Source organism: Chiloscyllium punctatum, chromosome 11 (assembly GCF_047496795.1).
Source record: "Chiloscyllium punctatum isolate Juve2018m chromosome 11, sChiPun1.3, whole genome shotgun sequence".
Lineage (NCBI taxonomy): Eukaryota > Metazoa > Chordata > Chondrichthyes > Orectolobiformes > Hemiscylliidae > Chiloscyllium > Chiloscyllium punctatum.
In genome coordinates this window covers 114157882-114176106 of record NC_092749.1, presented here as the reverse complement: position 1 = coordinate 114176106, position 18225 = coordinate 114157882, and the positions used below count along the sequence as shown (strand labels likewise).

The 18225-nt window shown below is 43.6% G+C and overlaps 1 protein-coding gene across 1 annotated transcript in view; it reads left to right on the top strand.

The window, feature by feature from the left end:
- The window catches only part of LOC140483352 (actin-related protein 2), a 40312-nt gene extending 28929 nt beyond the window's left edge, over positions 1-11383 (top strand). The window contains exons 6-9 of the mRNA XM_072581551.1: positions 4725-4874; positions 6208-6353; positions 6599-6731; positions 9280-11383. Coding sequence (XP_072437652.1) covers positions 4725-4874; positions 6208-6353; positions 6599-6731; positions 9280-9450 — 600 coding nt within the window. The 3' untranslated portion in view covers positions 9451-11383. The remainder of the gene's footprint in view (positions 1-4724; positions 4875-6207; positions 6354-6598; positions 6732-9279) is intronic.
- The last annotated feature ends 6842 nt before the right edge of the window (positions 11384-18225 follow it).

The window sequence follows — 18225 nt, the reverse complement described above, 5'->3', positions numbered from 1 at the left end:
GTGATCAATCTTTGAGATGTCTCTACACTGCCCTTGTATCATTGGACTCTCCAGGCTTGGACCTTGAACTCCTGGTGAAATACAAACAGCCTGCTGTGATTCATCAAGACTAAAGAACATCAGAGCTAGGAGCAGGAGTAGGCCGTCTGGCCCCACGAGCCTGCTCTCCCATTCAATAAGGTCATGGCTGACCTTTTCATGGACTCAGCTCCACTTACTTGCCCACTCCCCATGATCCTTGATTCCTTTACTGTTCAAAAATCTATCTATCTATCTTTGTCTTAAAAACACTAATGAGGTAGCGTCATCTGCTTCCCTGGGCAGGGAATGCTACAGATTCTCAACCCTTTGGGTGAAGAAGTTCCTCCTCAACTCAGCCCTAAATCTGTTTATCTTGAGGTTATGCTCCCCTAGTTCTAGTTTCACCTGCCAGTGGAAGCAGTCTCCCTGCTTCTATCGTATCTATTCCCTTCAGAATTTTGTTTCTCTAAGATTTCCCCTCATTCTCCTGTAACCTGTTTATATCCCTTTGCAGGCTGTGTCTACTGCTCATTTGTGTTAACTGCAAATTTAGGCATCCTACACTTGGTCCCCAACTCGAAATAATTGATGTAAATTGTAAACAATTACAGTCCCAACACTGATCCATGAGGCGCACCACAAACTACTGATCACCAACCAGAAAAGCACCCATTTATTGTCAACCTTGCTTGCTGTTGAGTGAGTGTGGAAGGCAGTTCTCTTTAAACTTGGTTTTTTAAATTCCTGGTTGTGACCTGAGTTACGGTCTGGAGAAAATTTGCAAAATCATACATAAAATAACATTCAAATAAGGAAGTGTTGTCAATTGCTTTACAAATCCATCTCTTATACTGAAGTATAATTGGAGACTTCTGTGGTCTTCGTTTAACCTGCCTTACACTTGAGATTTTGAGTCACAATGGAGACTAAGCTCAGATCTGTGTTGGAGTGCAGTTATACTGCTAGAGTAAGTAAAGTTACCATAGTCCTCCAGGACCATAGGGCTGCACACTCATTAGGGAGGGATGATTGGTTGCGTTTTTGTTTGAGAAGGTTTGTAGCTCAGGATGGTGATCAGGTTTGGAGGTTTTCTTGCTGAAGGTTTGTTTTCTGATGGTTTGTCACCATATTCGGTAACATCGTCAGTGAGCCTTTGGTGAAGCACTCGTGTTATGCCCTGCTTTCCATTTGTGTGTCTTGGTCTGTTGTGGTGGGTGATATCATTTCCAATTCTTCTTCTCCGAGGTTGGTAAATGGGATCCAAATGCATGTGTTTATTGGAGTTCTGGTTTGAATGTCAGGCCTCGAGCAATTCCCGCGTGTCTCTCCGTTTAGCCTGTCCTCTGATGGATATGTTGTCCTGGTCAAACTGGTCTCCTCCTCTGCATGTAAGAATACTAATGATAATGGGTCATATCTTTTGGTGGCTAGTTGGTGTTCATGTATCCTGGTGGCTCGTTTCCTGCCTGCCTGTCCGATGTTTGTTACAGTTCTTGCATGGTATTTTGTAAAAGACATTTGTTTTGCTGGTTGGTATAGAGTCCTTTAGGTCACTTAACCTGAAGATCATCACCCCTCAGGCAAGTGGAGAGGTTAAGGAGAGACCTTCATGGAGACTTCAGTTAGTGCAGGAACTGTAGCAATGCTGTGGGGCTCATTCTGCAGTGCAAACCAGCAGTCCAGCCAACCGAGCTAGCCAACCTGCATTAGTGATGCATATGTTACTGTGAAAAAAACTGAATTTAAAAACAGAGGCAAGTTGTTTGGTCCTTGAGCCCATGGTAGGAGTAATGTTCCATTCAATTCTTCCCTGTCAGCCTTACCCTCTTTTCTCCTTCATCTATCACAATACCTGTGTTACTCGTCTTGGAACTTGTTGTGGTGATGAGTTCCACATTCTGCTGCCTCAGTGAGAAGTTATTTCTCAATTTTACTTTGAGTTTGATGGTGACATCTCTCTTGATAGCTTCTGACTTTGCTGTTCCTACAAATAGACCTGACAGTTTCACCTGATCTAAACCTCTGTTGTGCACAGACTGGATTAACAGTGTAAGTGCTGGGCTCGGCACTGGTGAGGAGGAGTTACCTTTCACTGAAGGAAGATCAAAGTTTTAAAAGAAGAGGGGAAATGTGCTATTTGTTGTCCCCAGTGTTCGTGTTTTGAAAGAGTTGCAGGGGCCTGGTTCTCTGCTGCACTTCCTTGATTATTGATGAAGTTGTTTTATCCCCTGTCCAGGAGATCCTTGCCTGACACCCACCCACCCACATGCTCATCTGCATTTGGAGCCCTGGATGGAGAAATCAGCAATGGGAATCCCAACCTGTGTACCCTTCTGGATCTCCTCTCATCCCTTCCCCTGTCAGTTGTTTCCTTACTTCTGAGTCTGAATACTCTCTGGTTTTAGTATCTCTGGGCTCATTTTTTTTCCCCCAAGAGAGTGGAGGATGTTGGCCCTCGAATGAGCACTGTTGCTTCCTGATATAAGCTGTAGGAGCCCTGGTTATGGTGGTTCTATTGTCTGTTTTGCCATGGCCGACTGTGGAGCTTCTGCTTTTTCAGCTTTGCTGAATATCCCCTGCAGTTCCATGTTCCACCACCACGTGGCGCTGCAGTGCCCCCCAGTGGCAATACGTGGTACTGCCGAAATGTTGTTCCTCTTGGGGAAAAAAAGCCAGTTTCTTCTGTGGAGATGGAAGACTTTTGCAACGGGGCAGAAGAAATTATGGGGGTCTGAATTAGAGTGGTGCTGGAAAAGCACAGCAGGTCAGGATGCTGCCTGACCTGCTGGGCTTTTCCACCACCACTCGAATTCAGGCTCTGATTTCCAGCATCTGTAGTCCTCGTTTTTACTGAGAAGAAATTATGGGGTCAGTGACTTCAACCGTTAGCAACATCAGTCCCACTTAGACTTGTAAGCAATTAGACGTGGCATTGGTGTGATTAATTGATTCTACATGCATTTGCTGAATTTAATTTGTCATGCCGTGGCTTTGTTAGCTGGTATATCGCAATGTTTGAACACTGACTTCAAACTTATTGACAGACAACTTGCCCTTTGTCAATAGAACAATCCCTTTATTTTTGAAATATTTCCTTTGGCACTAAAACAAAAGCAAACTGCTGCAGGTACCGGAGATCTGAGGTTAAAAGGTCACTACTGGAGGAAGTCAGCTGGCCTCATGAGAGGGGAAACCAGTTAATGCCTGAAGTCCAATGTGCCTCCTCAGAACTGCGCAAGGATAATACTAGCCTTAACATTTAACTCCACAGATGCTGCCAGACCTGCTCCAGCACTTTGTTCTTCATTTCCTTCAATATTTTCAGTTGCCAATCTTCAGAAAAAGTTTAACTTTAATTCTGTAATAAGTCCAAGTCTAAACAGGATTCAGCAGTAGTGTAACTGTGCAGATGTTTAATCCACGGCAGTCTGTTTGGACGTGTTCCTTCCAATTCAGCAGTGCTTGCTGTTTCAGCTTGTAATTTGCAAGTGCAGCACGAGTGACATGAGTGAATTGTTGTAGTGGGTAGTGCAACTTTCTGTATGGGTTGTCAGTTGTCGCAGACCTGCGCTCTATCAGCTCTGTCATGGAGAAACTGCCTCAGCTTGTTTCAATCTGTTCATTGAGTAATGCCCACCATGACTGTAAGCTTGGGGCTTCCAGCCCCATTGTCATTGCTTGAGCACGTAGTCCAGGCTGAGACCTGGGTGCAGTGCTGAGGGCGCTTGACTTCCATGCTCTACATCTGATTCTATGTAAGATCCTTCAAGGGGCTTAACAGGGTCAATGCTGAGAGGATGTTTTCCCTCCATGCGAGAGTCCAGGCCAAGAGGGCACAGGCTCAGAATAAAGGGGCACCGACTTGGAGATGGAGGTGAGCAATTTTTCTCAGGGTTGAGAGTCTCAGGAATGTCTTGTCACCGAGAGCTTATACATTTAAGACTGAGATTCTTGACCAGTCAGGGAGTCCAGGGTTATGGGAAAGGGCAGGAAAGTGGATGTGAGGAATGTCGGATGAGCCATGAACGTGTTGAATGATAGAGCAAGCTTGATGGGCTGATTGGCCTGTTCCTGTTACTGTTTCTTCCCATCTTGTGCACAGGTGCATCATTGCCAGATGTGCTAAGCTTGCCATTTGATTTTAATTTGCATTGGTGGGGTCGGGGAGAGAGAAGCAGGGATTTTTCTCCCGGGCCAATATCTCTCCTAAGATCATTCATTCACTGCTGTTGGACCTTGCTATATGCAAATTGCTTCTTGTTGAAGAACAGAACCTTCTTTGAAAAGCAATTGGTTGCAAAATCCTTCAGTTGCAGTTGGTTTTCATTGTGAACTGCTGGGCTGTGGAGATGAGCATGTGCTGACTGCTGAGGTCACTTGTTACCGATGAGCTTTGGGCATGGTTCAATTGTTGATGACTTTGACTAAAACTCATTCAGCATGTTTGAGAATTCACTAACTTCATAGAACCATGCTTCAAAATGTTTTGTTAGCAATAGGAATGTGTGGTGTATTTTTAGCATTTGAAATTTACATAATGTTTAAAAAGCACAGGACTTGAGCTGATGTTGTTACTTGAATATCTTTGCAAATGTTTCATATTGGCTGCTGTAAAATCATTATCTGCCTTTGGAAGTTTTACCTGTATCTGTTGCTGTTCAGTGTTGGTAGTGCAGTGTTTTAATGACGTTTGAATCTTCCAGCTGCTTCTCCTGCGAGGTTATGCCTTCAACCACTCTGCCGATTTTGAAACCGTTCGTATGATGAAGGAGAAGTTATGTTACGTGGGTTACAACATTGAACAGGAGCAGAAACTGGCGTTGGAAACTACAGTATTGGTGGAGTCCTACACGGTGGGTATTACTATAGTTAGTGAGTCATTTCCTTGTTCTGCAGCATGTGCTGACTCTACCATCTCCCAGCACTACATTGAGCCTCAAAATGTCTGACTTGCTCAGAAAATAGAGCCAGTGACTCTGCGTGCTAAATCTTTGCAGAGCCCACCAGCTAACCTGTTCATAATTTCTCCCTCCACCCCCAGAAATCCTTTCTCTGCCTTTTCCAATTTTTAATTTTTTTCCTGATGGAATGTCCTTTCTCTTATTCTTGTTCACGTCCTCAGCCTCTGCCCCACTTGTATTCTGCTTTCTTCCCTGCCACTTGCTTTTGTTCCCTTTCTCGCTCCCCCTTGCTGTCTCCCCTCTCTGGACCTCCCTTTAAGGCCCCCTCACTGTCTCTTGCCCAGGCCTTATTTTTTTCCTATGTCCCCTCTATCTGGTGAACGGGCCATATTTGGGATTACCCGGTTGTCTTTGTGACTCTCAGGAGCCCATGGACCTGGTGGGACTCCTGGCCTGTCGTTAAAGTGAGCATTTGACCAGTGTTTGGCTAGAGATTCAGCAGCAGGTATTGACTGACTGGTGTGAGGCTGGCGTGATGCCATTGAGCCAGATCCTGTACTGTCAGAATTTCCCTGCAGGCCTCTGCGTAATGGGCAGAATGTTTTTTTATTATTTCCATGATGCGGGCATTGCTGGGAAAGCTGATATTTGTTACCTTGAACTGTGTGGTTTGCTGGGCAGTTAAGAGTCAACCACATTGCTGTGGAATTGGGAGTCACGTGTAGGCCAGACTGGTTAAAGATGGTCGATTTCCTTCCCTCAAGGACATTAGTGAAACAGATGGTGTTTTATTTTAACAACAATTGATTGGTTACACGGTTGCCATTCAGCTAACTTTTAATTCTGAAATTTTCTTGAACTCCAGTCTCTCCATCTGCCAATCTACCATGATGGGGTTTGAACACTCATCCCCAGGAACATCAGCTGGAGTTGTGGCTTACAAATCCAGTGACACGCACCGAGACGTGCAGGCGCATGTGGTACTTTTAAATATCGTTTGCCTGAGAGAACACAGTTCTGTTATGGTTCCCATATGCTTCATCTGTTCAGAAATAGCTGTCCCCAATTCAAATTTCTTAAATTAGGTTGCGCGCAAGTCAGGAACTGTCAAAATGAAACTAAGATTGCCCAGAATGCCCCTGAAAGTAAATGATTGCTTTGATGTTGACGCTGAACCCAGTGAGCTGTTTCAGCCCACACCTCCTTGGATCCCTCCATTCTCACTAACTGGTTATCCTAGAGTTTGTCTTTAGAGATTGCGTTCCTAAAGCCAGAGTCTTTTCAGCTTCCAGATGGCCGTGTGATAAAAGTTGGAGGAGAGCGGTTTGAAGCTGCTGAAGCCTTGTTTCAGCCTCATCTCATCAACGTGGAAGGTGTCGGTGTGGCAGAGTTACTCTTCAGTACAATTCAAGCAGCTGATATTGATACCAGGTATGTGAGCAGTGGGCACTTGGGGTTTTAGAAGTGTCGGTGTCTCTGTAATCACTGGCTCCTTTTACAAATCCGTTAACCCGTGGTTAGCTAGTCACTTCCAATTCCATCTGTTTCAGGCGGTTTGTCTCTTTGATCAGAATGTTGAAGCTAGTTTGTAAATGTGTACCATGCAGCAGGGTGAGTATTACTCCGAATCTTTGGCCCAGTTTATTCACTGCTGTCTGTTATTGCTCCCTTCCCAGGTCGGAGTTCTATAAGCACATTGTCCTCTCTGGTGGATCAACAATGTATCCTGGATTACCATCACGCCTGGAGCGTGAGCTCAAACAGCTGTACCTCGAGCGTGTTCTCAAAGGGGATGTTGAGAAACTTTCTGTAAGTCACACTATGTACTGGTCAGCGATTCTCCAAATGTCTCAACTGCTGACTGTAATCTGACCTCCGTTCATAGACTGATGCAGTACGGTCTTGGTGTTACTCCAATGCACAGTGTGTTGTGTCCTGATGTTGCAGTTATGTCCCACTCTACCCCCTCCCCCTCCCCCTCCCCCTCCCCCTCCCCCGTCCCCCTCCCCCTCCTCTCCACTCCTCTATCCTGGAATGCGGTTTTCTTTTTCCTGGTCCTGCCCTTGTGAAAATTCTTTGTTTTCAAATCCAGTCTTCTCTATCTAGTTACAGCCAGAGAATCACATGCAATGGCTTCGCTTCCAACAATGGTCCCCTCCTCCTCCTCCATTGATTTGCAGCCCCCTGTTGGCATCTGAAGACATGTGTTGGTTTTCACATGTATGCTGACGACGCTAATTTCTGTCTCTGATCCCTCCACTCTCTCTCTCTCTCTCTCTCTCTCTCTCTCTCTCTCTCTCTCTCTCTCTCTCTCTCTCTCTCTCTCTCACAAAGTCATTAGCTTGCCTGTCTAATGTCCATATTGGGTGATAGAAATTTTCTCTCACTAAATTTTGGCAAGATCAACCATTTGAATCATTCTCTTCCACCAGCTCCATCTACCACCTCAGCAACTGAGAGACTCTGAAATAAGCTGTTCACTCCCTCAGGTGGTCAGCTGGCCGCACCCATGTTGTCACTAATACTGTCTCGTTCAGTTTGACATCAGAGCATCCATTTTCACCCTGTGCTGAAACCCTCACCCATGCATTTGTTTCCTATAGACCTGATGATTGCTGGAGGATTCCTGGTCTCCTGTGCTCAATGTTCTATTAAATTGCTCCTTTAAAACTCTACTGTTAAGACCCAACTTGTATCAGGTTCAATTCCTTTGTTCACCCTCCATCTATCATTAACTTCCAGAACAGTGACTGCTCAGATTTCCTGGGGCGGGGGCTGATTCTAAATCATTTCATTCCCTTGCTCCCTCCTTCTCTCTCTCACTCCTCCAAACCCAAAATTCTCTAGGGGAGAGTTCCCTAAAATTCCAGCCTCTGGAGAATCCCTGATTCCTGTTGCTAGCTCCAGAATTCCCTCCTAGAATATACCCCTTTGCCCTACTCCCCATCCTGTCCTTTTTAAGGTAGTCTGTCCAAGGAACTTGGCTTGACAAGGCTTTTGGTGTCTTCATGTTGTTGGCTGTTGTTTGATAACATTGCTGTGCACTACCTCAGGGCCAATAAAGCTGCTAAACAAATGAAATTGGGATGTATCTTCTCCATCCCTCCCCTCCACCCCCTTGTCTCCTCCAGTGGCAGCAGAGGTTCAGCCGTCTGTCTGGAGTTCTGTTCCAAAGTCTCCATTTTGCCATTTATCCTCTGGCCTTGTTTTGAAGGCAAACACACAGCTTCATGCTCAGGTCTCTGCCCTTCCACAGAAGGATTGTTGTCAATGTTATCTGTGCTTCAATAAGACTCTAGTCCCATACGAACAGCTTCCTTCTGGAGTGGCTGAGTGGATGGTTTAGATCAGGGCATCTACTAGCCCTGCTGATACCCTCCCAGAATGATTGAAGAATTAAAATGGCCCGTTACCTAAAGGAGCACACTGGATCTGCCCACCTGCCAGTAACTGTCCCTCTTGTTTATTGCTGAGTCAGCCTCTGTGAGTGAGAAAGCTGTGACTTTAGTTTCCATAACCCGGAAGTAGTGCTGCTCCCTCAGTTCCCCTGACCCCTGCACTGATGCACGTATGGTCTCAGAGCAGACATGGGCTTAGCCTGTTGGAACCTTCAGCATGGGAGCAGACTCCGAGCTCAAAGTTAAAGACTGAGACAAAGAAAATAAGATTTATCATCGGCTGCATTATTTCCTCAAACTTGTTTTCCAAGTAGCTTTGCCTAATCAATTTCCTTCAGTATGACACACGGGAGATAAGTTATGACAGAGTTCCAGAGGCTGTGGTTGATATTTAATACCTTTATCAAAGTGGGGCTATCTATAGGAAACTCTTGGCACAGTGTAAGCTGTTGGACTTGCCTGACCCTGGTTATGTCCCTATCTGATATCACTCCATCCATCTCGTCAGTGTGTCAGTAAACTGACTGACTGTGGGAGGGAATCCCACCTGATTCAGTCAGTGCTGAGTGCCTTCCTCCCAAGTTGTACAGCTCCGAGATTTGAAGGTTTGTTTCCTGTTCACACTCCTGAAGAAGCTGCTTTGTCATTGGTCTTTGGTGATATTTAAAGACCAGACTCTCACCGATGCCTGTTAGTGTCCTGGTCAGTATAAATTGAGTTAAGGAAGCAGTTAACAAATTACAAGTCATGAAGCAATGCCGCAGGTACCAAATTAATAATCACGACTTTTTAAAGATGTGTGCAGGAAGAACACGGGTAGAAATCGGCTGTGATTGCATTCCAAGCAATTGTTGAAATGACCGTGCGGGGGATATTAAAATGGTATTGGAATAGTGGGAGAAATTAAACCGCGCTTTAAACCTATGCTGATAGTTTGCCTTTTGAATGCTCCCATTCAGAAATTCAAGATCCGTATTGAGGATCCACCTCGGCGCAAACACATGGTGTTTCTGGGAGGAGCTGTCCTCGCTGACATCATGAAGGATAAAGATAGTTTCTGGATGACTCGACAGGAATATCAGGAGAAGGGGGTTCGAGTCTTGGAGAAACTTGGAGTGACTGTTCGATAAATTCATGTGTTTGTTCCAACGGTTCTCATTGCTTTTTGTTATTTCTTGCTCCTCTTTAAATCATTTGACTATTTGACCTGGAGAAGCTTCTGCCCTTTTGACTCCTGGGGTCAGCTTTTTTTTTGTTTTTGTTCACTGGTACTGCTGGTTTCCTGGGAGAGCTTTTTTTCCATGTTTGTCAACTTCCCTGAAATGTAAAAGCATCTAACTTGACCATTTCCTTACAAACAAAACAAGGGGCAGAGCCTGGGATTGGGTGGGGAAATGGGGGGTGGGGGGGGAGGTGGGGAGGGAGGGGTGCATTTAGGAAGGGTCAGTCTGCCATGTTGTGACAGTCCAGTCCAGTACTTGAAGAACCCCCTATAAGTTGTAGCTGTCGTGTTGGACTGGTCACTGTCTGAAGAACACCATCTGGTTTTGATGCTCTGGCTGAGAGGGACCACCACACTCACCTAAGTGTTTGTTTTTAGAAAAAGCAGCTTTCGTGCCCACTACATTGCAGTGGTTTGTGCTGTGACTTGATGAATTTTAATCTCTGTTCACTTTCTGGAAGTGGGGCCAGAGTACAATGTCAGTGTCGTTTTCCTTCATTGTCAAGTCCAGGGATGGGCTGTGGTCGTGAATAATGAAATTTGGGTTTGGAGATTTTTCTGTTGTGGGGTGGTAAATCCCAGCTAGCCTGATTTAACTCTATGTTGCTTCCTCTTTAAAACAGTGGTATGCAGTGTTGCACATCTCTGGTAATTGGAAAGACAACAAATGTGGCAATGGATGGGCAAAAATCTTCATTTGGGCGCAAGGTTACAGCAACAAAACCTTGTAGAACTAAAAGGGACTGGGTTCCCTACTATTAGATTTAAACCATTTGTAGCTATGTTCACTAAAATTAAACCTATATAATATAAATATATATAAAATATGAGAAGCTAGAACTTATAAATTGATAGAGGTGATATTTAAATTGATCAGGGCTCCACTTATTCATCAAGTGCTTCCTGTTTGAACTGATGAAACGTTTAAGGCAAAGTTGCAGCATGTACGGTTACAGTGCCACAGAAGTCTTTATAACCTGGATCTTTTTAGATAATTGTGCATACATTGTTTAAATTGGTGTCGTTCAGTTGGGTAAGGTCGGAAACATGAAGCTTCAGACAGAGAATTGGAAATTTAGGTAAGATTGAGGCCATTTAGCCCATCGCTTTTCTGTTACTAACCCACTGACCTGAACTATCTGCTGCACTTTACCTGTAGCTTTGAATATTTGGTTTCTCTTGTCGTTTACCCAACTCCCTCTTGAATATGATCAACTTGGCTTCAATAGCTCCCTATAAAATGCATTCCATGTTCTGGTAACTTGTTTGGGTGGGGGGGGGGGGGGGGCGGGAGAGAGATGCTTTGCACCATTGCAATTCCTTTAGAACGATCTGAACAGTGTAAATTTGGTGCCAAACTTCTCTTAAACTATTATCTGCCAAATTTCCATTCTAAACCTTGCAGTTTAGAGCTGTATCCAACCTGTTGAAAAGCCCAGTGTGCCTGTCTATGTGGGAAGTTGGCTGAGTTGCATACAAAGTGTTTGGATGTTTGTAAGTGAGCTCAAAGCCATTCAGAGTCCCCTTCAACTTGTTTTAAAGAGGTGTTATCTGCTGACCTGGCAGCTTTAAATGGCTGAATTAGCAAGGTCCATACCTACATAACATTTTTCAATTATCTTTGATCTTTAATAAAGTTTAATTATGAGTTACCCTCATTATCCTCGCTTGAACCAGCACTGTGTTTAAAAAATGAGTAAACTGGTGAGTGTTGTTTGAACTTTGGTTTTTAATGGTTGCTCTGTTTCCTAAAAATGTATTGTGCAACTTTCAGAACCAAAAGTAGCAAGCAATTTGTGCAAATGATTGCTATTAAAAAAATGTACAAAATTGGCCACAAATATTGTTAATTTGAGATCTTTTGTATGTGAGGTTGTTTCATGCACCTCATGTCATTCACACACTCTTCAGGAACACTGTCAAGCTTCAGAAGTTGCATCCTCTAAGCTGTAAATTCAAATCCAAAAGCTACCTGAGAGTGGGCAGTGCTGCTGCAACCCATCAGATTAAACGGTCAGCAAACTTGTAGTTACAGCTCTCTATGAAAACTGGTGCTTTTTAAAAATTAAATCAGGGTTTCTTTCATGTGCAAGGTGGGTCCAATGAGAGTGCATTGTAGTAGTTCACTCAATCTCTGATTGAGGATCTGATTTGATTGCCCTCCCTATAGCCAAGGGCTGTTGGCTCTCCAGCTCAAGCACTAGCTGCAGCCCCTGCCTGTCTCCTGATGTTGAGAATTATCTCTAGAATTGGGGTCAGTGGGAGTCTGACACCAGGATACATTTACAGCTTCACATTGTACCATTGTCACACTTCACCAGCTTACAGTCAGCAGTTCTGATCACAAGTCACCCAACTTGAAACAGTAACTCTTCTTTCTTCCAAATGATACTGTCAGACCTGCTGAGTTTCTCCAGCAAGTTTTGCTTTTGTTTTATTTTGTAGTTTGGTAATGGGTTTTTGTTGTAAAATTAATTTGCTTGTGAAGTTTTGCAAACCATGTTTTTCATGTTCATTGTGAATCTCATTTGTCTGTGTTGTATTGACTGAGCACAGACCTTACCCTTACCTCTGTCTGGGAGGTTATAATGTGTGAAAGATTTGGGTATGTTGATATAACCCAGATTATTTGAGACAATAATGGAGTTTGCAAAACAGGAGTATTTATTCTAAAACCGGATTCCTGACCACCCTCATGTAATTTTCAATGGTAGTGCAACGTTAAATGGAAATCTGACTGTGCAGGTGGCTGTATTTGGGTCAATACTGAGATGTTTAAAGCACTAACTATCTGAAATACCTGTTACAAGAATGATTCTGCACATTTGCTTTTACTTTATTGCAGAGTGTGCAACCCTCGTTGAGTTAGTAGGCAGTCTCTGCAGTGGACTTACACAAGCATATTAACAGAAGGCAGTAGTGTCCGTCACTTGTATGGACAGCCTTGTAACTAACACCAGGTTTGATCTTGTGAATACGTTGACCACCATCCTTTTGCTCAAAGAATCCAGATTTTTCAAGTTACTACCTGCCAGGTGCTGAATTCAGATTCTCCCTGGTGTTAAACTGCACGGTGGCTCAGTGGTTAGCACTGCTGCCTCACAGTACCAGGGTCCCAGGTTCGATTCTGGCCTCTGGCAACCGTCTGTGTGGAGTTTGCACATTCTCCCTCTGTGGGTTTCCTCTGGGTGCTCCGGTTTCCTCCCACAATCCAAAGATGTGCAAGTCAGGTGAATTGGCCATGCTAAATTGCCCATAGGTACATTAGTCAGAGGGAAATAGGCCTGAGCGAGTTAGTCTTCAGAGGGTTGGTGTGGACTTGATGGGCTGAAGAGCCTGTTTCCACACTTTAGGGAATCTAATCAATCATAAACAACAAAAATTAAATTTGTGCTTCCTTGTGTGCCAGTTTTGAGGTGAGGCAGTTGTACAGACAGTGAGGGCAGGGGGTTGGATTTCAAACCCCAGAAAATATTATCTGAATAAATTGACTGCTATTTTGGGGTGTAAAACTCAAACTGAAGTTTAAATAATTATATGCAGTATTCCCCACCCTGTTACTTATTTGATTGTGAACAATTTGTGAAACAAAACCAGGCTTGAAGAAGCTGGAATTAAATATCAGAAGGAAAATGGCACATTTACAGTTACGAGATGTGCAGGTATTTCTTTGTTCTTTGTGCTTGTTGAGATGTGAGCACAGGAGATGAAGGATTTGTCATCTCCATTCTCTGGTAAAGTCTGAACATAAACCGAGTGCACAGTACAACTCCGTCCACTTTGTCCCAAAGCATTGCTGCTGTCTTGGTGTGTGTTTTGTTTTGAAGTATCAGTCAGTACTACACTCTCCTCAGAGTCTGGATTCTGTGCCAGGTATGTGAGCATATACCCTCTAGTACAGGATGAAAGGAGTGTTGCTTTGGTGGACTGCATATGTTCAGCTGGGACCCTTTTTTTGCTGCTTCTGGTGTACTGAAGGCATTCCATTGTAGTTTCAAAGCAGTGAGGAGGAGAAATCCTTAGCCAATGTTTATCTCCCACCACCACCGCTGTATAAGTATCTGCTAATTTTTGTGGGAGCTTGCTGTGCAGATGTTGGTTTCGCTGAAGTGACTCCACTGGTGTACTAATTAGCTGTAACACTGATCTATCCTGAGGTTATAAAATGTATAATGTGAATGAGTTAGCTCTGCCTGCCACTCCCCTGAAAGCCCCAGGATGTGATCCCATTTACAAAGTATTTTAAGGCTCTCCATCTGTCACAGATGAGTGTTGTGTTTTATAAGCCCACAGCTATTCAGTTCCCCCAGAAATAAATATTTTCTGAATTAGAATAACACTTTCAGCTGCAACTTTGATGTTTTCTCTCATTTATAGCAAGCTTTTCACAAACCTTGACTACTCAATTTGTTCATGTCTGTTCCTCTGGTTCCCCCACCATGTTAGTGTCACAGGTAGACTTTTGTGTACTGTTTGAAAGCTGTCAATAAGTAACTTTGTACAGGCAGTTATAAGACCAATCTATTCACTCTGTGTAAAGTGCCACTGAATTAACCTACTGAATGCTGGCTGCAATTTCCAATTGTGCAGAGCCTGTGATCTGGATGAGGTGAAACCTTTATTTTGGGTAATGTCACAAAACGTGACATTGACTTGTATGTCTTTCAATCAACATTCCCAAGTTTGCGAACCTTGTCCTGAGATTACTACTGTGTAACAGTATTCTTGGGAAGGAACTTGGTGGTGTCAAAATAGTTTTCACAGCTTTACTTCAGTCTCGCTGCTATTTGGGTAGTTTAAACATGAGTTCATTTATTAAAATTAAATTGTCTGCACCAGGTGGCAGATGATTTATGTTATCTTGCCTGCATTGCTCTCCAAACATAATCAAGCCATCCATTGAATAGTTGGAGAGAATTGGGACAGGAGTCATTATTCTTTTGTTAGTGTTTTGATCCTGTGGGTGAAAATGTGTTGCATAAATGGGTTAGTTTCATGAGGGATGGGGAGTGCTGGATGCTCAGTGCGACTTTGCACTGGGGCTTTGTCATATAAATGTAAGGACAAGAATCCCTTTCATTCCCCTGTGAGCATTGTTCAGAAAGTGCTTGAACAAGGCAATGTCGGAATGTCTGCTAATGGTTATTTTGCATCTGTTTGCGCTGGATAACAATACTGTGCTGTATTTTGAAAAGATTCTTTAATCCATATGGATTAAACCATCAAATTTTTAACATGGTGTAATGCTTTATTTACACTGTCCCATCAAGTTTGCCCTGATTCTGACAGGTAGGTTTCATGTCTGTGAATTGCAGATGTCTGTATGAGAAGGCCAGTTCAGGTTTGTCAGTGCAAAAGCACAGTCAGTGTAAACCCTGTTCATTCTGGCAGTGTTTTCCCCACCCACCCCACCACTGCTTCAGCCTCAATGATGACAGCTGTCTTTAATTCAAAGGAAATTCCGAAATATAAGGTGATTTTCCCAGTGGGCGGAAGTGAGGAGGAAACCTTGATACAGGAGTGGACAGGTACCATATGATGAATCTTAAGACAGATTGGTCTTTGGATTAGAGCGAGAGGGGCAAGGTCAGTGGCAGCCTGCCTTTCAGAATCATTAGCATGTCAAAGTGGGCCATTTGACCCACCATGTCTGTACCAGCTCTCCAAATAAGCACATTTTGACCATCATCCTCTGCTTCCTGCCACTAAATTAACTTTGGATCTAAATTGCCCTGGATTCCGTGGGCTCTAATTTCTTAACCAGTCTGTCATGTGCGACATTGACAAAAACCTTGAAGTCCATGTCAACTTAAACTGCACTGCCCTCGTCTACAGGCTTTTCTTTGCACACCTTTACTGTCCTTGTCCAGCTTGCTTTGTGTTCTGCACTGAGTTTGGTTGGAGTGTGCTGCTGTGTGTAGATGGCTGTCTTGTTTGAGCCGACAGTGTGCTGGAGAAACTCAGCAGTCTTGGAGCATCTGTAGAGAGAAAGCAGAGTTAAAGTTTTGAGTCCAATGATCTTTCAGAACTGTTTCTGTCCGCAGAGGCTGTCCGATCTGTCATTTCTTCACTTTGTTTGTTGGATTTCCAGCACTACTTTGTTTTTGAGCTCCCACTGTACCGTCATCCCTTCAGGTTTACACTGTGATCCCCTGTTTTCATCCTGTCAGCCTGCATGTCTTTCAGAAAAGATTCCTAGCTCCCAGGAGTTTGAACACTGGGTGTATTATTTGAGCTCCTTTCCTGTTCTTTGATATTTTGAAACCAAGATTGCTAACCTGAACATACAAGGGAGCAACCCTCAGCATTTAAAAGGTGCAAAATCTCTTCCACTCAAATGTTGAACATGAATGTGCAGGTCTTATTAGAAATGCAGAGAGTATTTGATATTCTTTGAGCTGGTTTGAAGGGAATTTGGTTTGTTCCAAGATGTTTCTTAGGTCAATAAAGACTCATGGCCTTATTGCATAATGTTGAGGTGCTGGTGTTGGACTGGGGTAGACCAGGTCAGAAGTGTGCAACACTAGGGTATGGTCCAACAAGTTTATTTGAAATCTCAAAACCCTCCAAGCACTGCGTCTTCAGGCGAATATTGGACTTTAACCTGGTGTTGTGACCTCTGACCATGTCCACCCTGGCACCTCCATATAATTTCTCTCCTTTTGTGGGTCTAACCTTTTGCCCTGTCCTGATTTGAATTTAGCAGCAGTTGAGATTGTTATACCGTGGTGTTACTTTCCTAAACCAGTGAGGTCAGTCCTGTTCGATCATTAAGCAATAAATTGCTTTCCGATATATCTCTGAAGTATGTACAGTCCTGCCTCATCTGGTTTAACTAGTCAAAATAGCCTAAAGCAGCTGCTATTAGCATTGTTTTCAAAGGATGAAGACTGAGTAGGAATTTACCTAATTGCTACAGAGATGAGTACAAGAATTTGGGCAGCTCCTGTCCATAAAGGAAGTGTTTGGAATGTTAAAATGGATTGAAGCTCATTAAGCTTTGTCTCTCAAAGAAACTAATAAGACTGCCACTTTCTTTAACAGCTTGTGTTGCTCACTACCTGTTTGTGTACTCGTTCTGAAATAATTGGTGGTACGGATTGTTAAAGAAACCTTCTCCCAAGCAATGTCTACCTCTCCCCACCCCAGTACCTGTTGTTCAGACAAGAGCCATCTGCCAGGAGATTCCTGGTAGATTCTGTTCCAGTCATGTAAAGGCTTTAGGACCCCGGAGCAGCCTTGCAATGAAGTCATTGAGCTGCTTTTCACTGGGCATAAATAGCACACTGTGGGCAGAGTTAATGGGTAAGGGAGACACATGGGAGAAACCTATTGTCTAACCATGTGAGTATTGGAAACATGTGCAGAGAAGCATAAGGATATTCCTGGCATTAGGTGATAGAGGTCAATGACGTAGTGGTAAGTTTAGAGTCTGATGTATCTCTGAATCCCACACATTGCACCATTTTATTTTAATATAGTCTCATGGAGAATTCCAAATCTGAAGACTATTCATAACCTTGCCTTGCCAACTAGTCTGTCTTGAACCCAACCACAATGGATGTGCTAATAAAACCACACGACCAAGATTTCTTAGAATAGATCGTGAACTCTGTAGTCACTGCTGCCTTCACAGACACTTTCTCAGTTCCACTCGCCACCTCCTTTTACAATTATCTCCTGGTCTTTTTTTTCCTGTCTCCTGGTGTCTCTTCCCTGTGTGATCTCACCCTTATCTCATTTTCTCCATTTCTTCTCCCCAGCCTTTAAGAATAGCTTCCCACAATGGTACTTCAGGATCACAGTTGGAACATTGAGGTTTTGACATAAGAAAAGAACTCCGATGACTGTGGTCCCAGATTTTCAGTATATTTGGGGTGTATAGGAAAGCTTCACCAGACCCAAATGTACTTGTGTTTAAAGCTGACTCAAAACTTCTAAAGTCTCTCAATATTGTATCTCATGTTCGTTCTTCTGTTTTCTTGTCTATATGCTTTGCTGTCCAAATTATAACTGACTTACCAAGGACTGAAATCTGCTTCCAGGTGTCCCAGTTCAGTTGCTGTACGTTTTTTCCCACAACCCGTACTGTTGAATGTTCTGAAACTGTTTATGAAAATAGCTTTTACCTCTGAATTTCTCTCTACACAGTGGACCATGGATCCTAGTTCAACATTTGCCATTATATACCAAAATCACTGTGGATCCTGTTTTAACTACAATTGAATCTAAGGACTTGGGCCACAGCATTCCATATCCTCATCTTTTCCCTATCCCAATGCTCTATTTCACAACCCTCAGCAATCCAGACATCTCATGGGGATGTCGAGGATGAGCAGGTGTAACCTCCGAATAAAGGCTCAGATGAGGGATTTCCTCAGGGTTGTCTCTCTTTGGAACTCCTTGCTGCAGGTAGCTGTGGGGGCAGAGTCCTTCTGTATATTTAAGGCTGAGATGGATTGATTCTTGATCAGTCGGGGAAATCAAAGGTTATGGAGAAAAGGCAGAAAAATAGATGTGGGGATTGCTGGATCAGCTATGATCCTATTGAATGGTGGGACCGGTGTGAGGAGCCGAATTGCCAACTCCTGTTCCTATTTCTTCTGGTCTTCCTGCTCCATTTACTCCTTTAAAACTAGGACGTGGATGAGGAGAATGGATTTTTTAATCTCTGGGTTGAGAG